The sequence below is a fragment of the Arachis hypogaea genome, chromosome 4 (genome assembly GCF_003086295.3).
Source record: "Arachis hypogaea cultivar Tifrunner chromosome 4, arahy.Tifrunner.gnm2.J5K5, whole genome shotgun sequence".
In the NCBI taxonomy this organism is placed as follows: Eukaryota; Viridiplantae; Streptophyta; class Magnoliopsida; order Fabales; family Fabaceae; genus Arachis; species Arachis hypogaea.
In genome coordinates, this window is record NC_092039.1 from 27,803,205 (window position 1) to 27,811,173 (window position 7,969).

Genomic DNA, 7,969 nt, shown 5'->3' on the forward strand with positions numbered 1-7,969 from the left:
TTATGAGAAACAAAATCAATAAAAATTAGAGGCTTAGAATTGTTGTAAGATAAGTTTGAATTCTTGAAGTTTTCAAATCGAACTTTTAGAATTTATAATATATAAATTATTGGAGGATTTGATTTGTAATAAAATAATTTTTTTATTAAAGCAAATTGAAAGATTCGATTAGTACGTTTAGATTTTTTTAATATTAAAATATAAATATAAGAGTTAAATTTGTATATTTAAAATATTTTTTTTTAAAATCACAAATTTAAGATTTAAATTTGTGGTGCCTATAAAAAAATATACCACTTTTTCGTATGGTTAAAAAATATCACTAAAAAAATCTATACCAAAATTAAAAAGCGTTACGATAACATATATAAATCAAATGGTGTTCAAAATTACACAATTCAATAAAAAAGAAAAACGTTATAAAGAGAAGGACAATTTTATGTAATTTGAATCAGCCTGATTCGAATTACTCATTCCAACACTAATTCGAATCAGACCAATTCGAATTACTAGAGACACACACAAATCGAATTGGTTTATATAATTCGAAACAGCATGAGTCAATTTATGCATGCATGTGAAGTCGCTACTAATTCGAAACAAGTTGTTTCAATTTCGCCCCTAGTTTTATTCTTATATACAAGGTAGTCAGAATCGCGTGTAAACTCGTGGAAACGCACGATTATACGCTTCTACTTCATCTTTCCGTTGCGCTTCTGCTTCTCGTTCAGAATCATGCTGCTTCGTGTGAAATCGCCGTTGAAAATCGCAGAGTTGCCGGAATCGTAGCTTCTATTGCGTTGGTTGCGTTTCAGGTTGAAGAAGTTCTTTTCCTTGGCCTTGAGCCCCCTGATTGCAGCCCAACCCAACCCAATGGCTCAGTCTAAATAGAAGACCATGGAAGAAGAGCCCTAGCAGAGTAACAGTCTCTAATCTCTTAATCTCCCTTACTTTTACAGTTTATCTTCAATTCTCCATGGCCAAATTTTCAAATGTTCACCTCTCTCAAGTCTCAATCTCTGACTCTATCTCTCTTTCCCTCTGAAATTTGAATTTCGCGCCACCGGAAACCTCAATTTAGAGCATCGCCGACTCGCCGTGACTCCGTGAGGTTTGCCGCTGGTGTTATTGACTCGGACTGGTGGTGGTTGGACTGCGTGAGGCCGTGAGCGTCACTTTGCGATTGCAACACATTGAGACTCTCTAGCTCAGTGGCTCTGCCTTTCTGTCTCTGGCTCTGGAATCTGGATTGGAATCTGGATCGCTGGTCACTGCTCTTCCCCTCCCCTTTGCTGCTAGTTCATCAGGTAAGTTAAGAAGAAGCATATCACTTACTCACTCTAGTAATATAATTGAACGCTACTTCTGTGGTTCTATGTTAATATATGACAAAATTTCATCCTAATTTGTTGTGGCCTGTTTGATTTGTGTTTGACTAAACCTCTTGAATGAAAATAATTATGTTTTGTTTTATTATTTTTATTTCTAGAAGTGACAATGTTCTCTACCTTCGTGTTGTGCCTAAGGATGAGGAAATTGATGATGCTGCAGAAGACTAGAATGATAAAATTATCTCATTGTTATAACTTATAACATAATTAGAGACCTCTTAAATTCAGGTTGTGTATTTATGTATAGAGATTTAGATCAATATAGGTTGCTTATGGTCTACTTGTTTAGACCTCTTGATTTCTACTGTTTTGAATTTGATTTTTTCTAGTTTGAAAAAGTTGAAGTAGTGGTCTGATCTGGTCTGGTGCTGCTATGCTTTCTTCTTGAATGTTGCTGCATAGTTGGATAGTCATGTTCTCTGGAAAGTGAGGTCTTTCTTATAAATGTTCAGCCTTGTATATTGGGTTAAAGTTTTGTGTGATGATAAGTGATAACCCATATTTCATTGACAATGTGGTATATAACCTTGCCGTTAGAGGTTAGAACTTAGAAGTCACAAATTCAATTAGGGACCATAACCTTCACAACATTGGTTCAGTGCATTATGGAGGACAAGACAAAGAACTTTACATATCTCAACTCTCAACTAACTCAATCTATTAACCTATTTTTGATAAATTTATTAACCATTAATTAATCTTGTTTACTGTCCTAGTGTCCTGTACTTGTGAATTTCTTATTTCTCTTATTTTGATGTATATATGTTTGTATAAATAAAGAACATTAGATTATGTGCCTGTTGTATAATAATTAAGCATATAGATAAATGTTTAAATTTGATTTAGTTCAGGATTTTAAATTCATCCACCATTAGCACATACATATTTTACGATTGGTTGAATTAGCTATCCAAGGGATGGTTATATAATCTTTGTTCTTTATCAGATAAAATAAATTATAACAATAATTAAATAAGTGCTGAGTTATAAAATTCTAGCATAATTAAACCTTTGGCCTTATGTTGATTTACCTCAAAATATAAGGCATGTATGTGGTGGTGTTCTCACTTGAATAAACCCTGATAAGAACAAAATGGCTGGCCTTATTATTTTTCACAACTCAAAAGCCCTGCTCGTGTTATTATTGTACTTCCATTCCAATTGATGCATTTCAATGAATTGCTTATACCAAGTTGCTGAATTGTAATGTGTTCCATCTTCAATTCTTCACCATAAGCAACTATGACAATACTAATAGTTGTGCAGCAATAAGTACTACTACACTATATTGGTGTGGGGTTTGTATGCAATAATATTTATTGAAAAAAGCTATCTATCTATGTATCTATATAACGCATAAAATTAAATTATATGTGTACATTCATTATTTGAGCTTTATGGTTTTGTTGCAATAATATTTATTTCATGCATGTTATAACTATTTATATCTTAATGTCTTCATTATTTGTCACCTATATTATCCTAATAATTTGATAACTATCTATATCTCTGAATTGTTGTTGTGGACTTGTGGCATTGAATATAATTCTTGAATTTTTGTTATGCTGGTAATTTTTGTTTAAATTGGATTGTTAATTTTTTGTTGAATTGATTCGTTGAATATTTATTGTTTTTATTTTTTTCTGAACAGGAATGGCATCGACTCAAGCTAATGCAAGTGAAAATTTGACTAACATTCCAGCTTTTCAGTCAGGAAGTACAGCTGGAATTGCTAGTAAAAGAAAAGTTTCTAAGAATGCTCTTGGAAGTAGAACTGATGTAGGATGGGAGCACAGAATATCTGTTGGAGAAGATAGAAAGAAGATACAATGTAAATATTGTCATAAAATTTTTTCAAAAGGAGTTTATAGATTGAAACACCACTTAGCAGGAACTCAAAAAGATGTTGGGGCTTGTACAACTGTTAGTGATGAAGTTAAGAAGCAAATGTGGGATGTTGTGAGTGGGTTGCAAGTGAATTTGATGAAGAAAACAAGCATGGGTGGGGCAAGCCCAGGAGAAGCTGCTAAAGAAGTTGACACTACCAGTGAAAAAAAAAGTGAAAAGAACTAGATGGTAACATATTCAAGAAAACCCGCATTAGTACTCAAACAACAATCAACAATATATTTAAGAAGAATTTGAGAGAGGAAGTATGTTTAGAGATTAGTGCTTTTTTCAACAACAATGGCATCCCCTTTAATGTTTCAAGGAGCGAGGAATATAGTAGAATGTTTGAAAAAGCTATAAGATATGGACAAGGATTCAAGCCACCATCCTACCATGAATTAAGGGTGCCTCTTTTGAAGAAACACGTGGAGCTTGTTCAACAATCACTAGAGGAACATAGAGCATATTGAAAGCAGGTTGGTTGCACAATAATGACTGATGGTTGGACAGACAAGAGAAGACGGACCATCCTAAATTTTTTTGTTAATAGTCCTAAAGGGACTGTTTTTCTAAAATCTATTGATGCTTCTCATATTACTAAGACAGCTGATAAAATCTTTAAAATGATAGATGATGTAGTTGAAGAGGTTGGTGAAGAAAATGTCATCCAAGTTGTCACCGACAATGCGGCTAACTACAAAGCTGTAGGAGAAATGCTAATGAAAAAGAGGAAAAAGTTATTTTGGACACCTTGTGCAGCACATTGCATTGATTTAATGTTAGAAGACTTGGAAAAAAAAAGTAACACTTCACAAGGACACAATTTACAAAGGTAGAAAGATTACTACTTACATATATGCTAGAACTGCTCTTATTGCACTATTACACATCCACACTAAGGGAAAAGATTTGGTGAGGACGGGTATGACCCGTTTTGCAACTTCTTACCTTACTTTGGGATGTCTCAATGACAACAAAGGTTCCTTAATAAGAATGTTTCTTTCTGATCAATGGACTTCTAGTAAATTTGCAAAGACAAAAAATGAAAAGATAATTGCAAGTGTGGTGTTAGATAAGGTGTTTTGGAAAGAAGTGGTAATTTGCTTGAGGGCTGCCTACCCTCTTCTTCATGTGCTTCGTATGGTGGATTCAGAAGAAAAGCCGGCAATGGGATTTATTCATGAAGAAATGACAAGTGCAAAGGAGAAAATACGAGATGCATTTCAAGGAGTTGAGACAAAGTAAAGTGTCTACTTATTTTATTTTTTATTTATTTTATTTTTTTAATTAATGCAATTCTGAAAATATTGTTTATTTTGTAAATAATTTATAATTTTTTTATGTTTTAGTTATATACCTATTTTGGATATTATTGATGCAAGATGGGGCAACCAACTTCATAGGCCATTGCATGCTGCAGGCTATTATTTGAATCCTCAAATTCATTATAGCTCTGATTTTAAAATTGCTTATGAGCTTAAGAAGCAGTTTTATGCTTGTATGGAAAGGATGACAGAAAATCCAGATTTAATCACTAAGATGGATGTTCAACTTGAAGATTTTAAGACTCGAAAAGAGTTTTTTGGTAGTAAAGTAGCTCAAAATGCAATTTATACTAAAACTCCAGCTCAATGTTGGGATTCTTATAGAGATCAGCATCCAAAGCTCCAACAATTTGCAATTCGTGTCTTGAATTTGACATGTAGTTCATCTGGATGTGAACATAATTGGAGCGCTTTTGAGATGGTTAGTAATTAAATATAAGTTGCATTTTACTTTTATAAATTTGGTTGTTAATTCTTCAATTCTATCTTGTTGTTTGACTAATATTTTTTTATCTACTTTTGAAAGGTTCACACAAAAAGGAGAAACCGTTTAAAAGCTAAAACCATGAATGATGTTGTGTTTGTGATGACAAACTCAAGATTAGCAAAGAAAAAACAAACTAGAAGAAGTCTTGATTATGACTATAGTCTTGATGAGTTAGACTCTGATGAAGAGTGGATTGTTGCTGACGAAGATGGAGAAGAAGAAGATTTAGATGCTCTAATTCCAGATCCTGATTTAAATGATGAAGCAAGTGGTAATAGAGTTGTTGGTGCATCTAAGGATCCTTTGACAATTCCTTATCTTGATGATGATGAGTTTGAAGAACTTCTCCAAAGACCTCTTCCTCCTGCTCCTGATAATGATGAAGATGGTAATGCAGAAGTTTGTGAAACTCGTGAAGATTTTATGACTGATGAAGAATAGAATGATTATTAAATAACTTGTTTAGATTTTAGTTAATTAGTCGTTTATTCTAGTACTTTGGTTAGTTTATTTGCTACTTGAATTTATTTTAGTGTCGTATGAACTTGTGAGTTGTGAATTTGTGTTTTGATTTGTGAATTTATGTTGAATTGTGACTTTTGACTTGTTATGGTATATATATATTAGTTATAATTCTATGAGTAATTTAGTTTATTATTTGAGATTTATTTTATTTTCTGTAAAATTAGTTTTTGCTATTAAATTTTTCTAACTTTTATAATTTACGAGTCATATTTACGTTCCGTCTTACGATTCAACGAATTACGATTTTGAGTTAGCTTAACGAGTTGAGATAAAAACTACGATTTCACTACCTTGCTTATATAATTCGAATGAGGTTGATTCAAATTACTATGCATAAAGCTATTACAAATTTTTACAGTATTCCTACCATTTTTAAGTCATTTTTTAAATTATTTTATATGGAATAAAATTGTTTTGTGGTATAATTTAAATAGATTTATTAAAAAATATATTTACTCAATTTTCAAATATAATAATACTCTTTTACATAATTAATGATTTAAAAATTAAAAAAATTATTTCATTTCATGCGAATAAATTAAAAAAAGATTAAATTTAAATACAAATATTCATGTATGTACTCAAATTTTAAATAAAATACTCTACATAATCAATAATAATTTAAAAATTAAAAAATATTTTATTCCATGCAAAGTATTTGTTACCTGGGGAATCTCGGGTGATCGGCGAGTTGGGTAGCGATGAGAAGATGAGAGGGTGAGAGGGTGAGGCCTCGGACTGACTTGGAGCGGGTGTCGAGATGTGGGTTGAAAGCTGGCGACGCCGGAGGTGGTGTGGATGAAGGGGGTGTGGCCACCTGCAAGGACACTCCAACGATCAAGTCAGTGTCCGTAAGAGTGTGAGGCCTCGGACTGACTTGGAGCGGGTGTCGAGATGTGGGTTGAAAGCTGGCGACGCCAGAGGTGGTGTGGATGAAGGGAGTGTGGCCACCTGCAAGGACACTCCAACGATCAAGTAGTGTCCGTACGAGGTGATAGCCAAATTAGGTAAGACGTTACGTACCTCGGAGGGAGAGCCGACCTCTTCCCTTATATACTATGTTGGGCGAACCCATAAATGACCTAGCTTGTAAGACTCGGTTAATTAACGGCTAATTAACCCATAAATTAGAATTTATTCTAGAAAGCCAAAAATGTGATTTTTGTGGCTTAATATGATAGAGGAGATTGAGACGAGAATTTCGGTACTAATTTTATAGAAATCGGACCAAGATTGGACCGAACGGGCCAACCGGACCCAAAGTGGGCCCTTGGCCCAACTAAACTAAACCAAAACCCTAGTTTTTAGCACTCTCTCTCCTCATTTGAGACACTAAACACGCTGAAATGGAGGCCGTGGAGGGAAGAATTCTCTCTCAACTTCTATCTCTCACTTGATCTTCAAACCACCATAACTTTTGATCTAGTGCTCCGATTGTCGCACCATTTGTGGCCACGCGTTCATCGCGGAGAGCTCTACGAAACCCATATATTCAATCATGAGGTAATCCACGTTTTGCTCTTCGAATTTCTAGCTTTGATTTCGAGTTTCATGAGCAAAAATATTGAGATTTTGGGCTCTTTGATGTTATAGGGCCCAACTCTCTTGAAGGAGAAGGTTAATCTTGTCTCCTTGGACCTTGGGTGTGGTAAAATTCTCAACCCTAGTGTAATTTGTTGTTCTATGATGCTTGGGTATTGAGATGTTGTGTATGGGTATGATGATTGTGGCTTAGGTTGTGTATGTGTGAATATTGGAGCTTGATTAGTGATATTGAAAAGCTTGAAAAGAGATTTAGTGGTGAAAAATCTGTTCTTGGAAGTATTGAGGCCTTGAGAGCTTGAGGAAAAAGTGGTTTGGAAGTGCTCCGGTTGAGCTTGGGAAATCGGCTAAGGTATGGTCTCAGTTTCCCGTATCTAATATATAATGTGGTAGGAAATACTTAGGCTAGAGGCTCTAAGATAGGCATTGAATTGTTGATGTTGTTGAATGGTTGAAATATATGATGTGGTCATATATGTGATGATGATTATTGATGCCTTAATGGTATGATGTATGAGAAATATGCATGTTGTGATATATGCTTGATGATTGATTATGGTTGAATTATGGGGGAAACCATGTTGATAATGAGTATGATATTGATTGTGTACAATGATGATTTATTGGAATTGGTGTTGTTGAAAATTGGCATGAGGAGTATATGATATGTCAATGTGTTTGAGTTTGAGCCACTTGGGTGAAGTGGGTTAAAATGATGGGATAGTAATTTTGGTGAATTGTGGTAAAGTGTCAATGTGTGAGTTGAGGAGGCTTGATGTTGAATTTGATATATTTTGATTGATTTCAAA

The 7,969-nt window shown here is 34.0% G+C and overlaps 1 protein-coding gene and 1 long non-coding RNA gene across 2 annotated transcripts; both read left to right on the forward strand.

Annotated features, from left to right (window-relative positions):
- Window positions 1–626: 626 nt before the first annotated feature.
- On the forward strand, window positions 627–3,662 carry LOC140184305 (uncharacterized). The gene is made up of 3 exons (XR_011880733.1): window positions 627–919; window positions 1,082–1,307; window positions 3,043–3,662. It is a non-coding gene; the product is annotated as an uncharacterized lncRNA (long non-coding RNA).
- Window positions 3,663–3,772: 110 nt separating this feature from the next.
- On the forward strand, window positions 3,773–5,534 carry LOC140184082 (uncharacterized). Its single transcript, XM_072234368.1, has 4 exons — window positions 3,773–4,059; window positions 4,145–4,522; window positions 4,631–5,027; window positions 5,133–5,534. The coding sequence occupies exons 1-4, from the start codon at window positions 3,773–3,775 to the stop codon at window positions 5,532–5,534; spliced, it is 1,464 nt and encodes a 487-aa protein (XP_072090469.1).
- The last annotated feature ends 2,435 nt before the right edge of the window (window positions 5,535–7,969 follow it).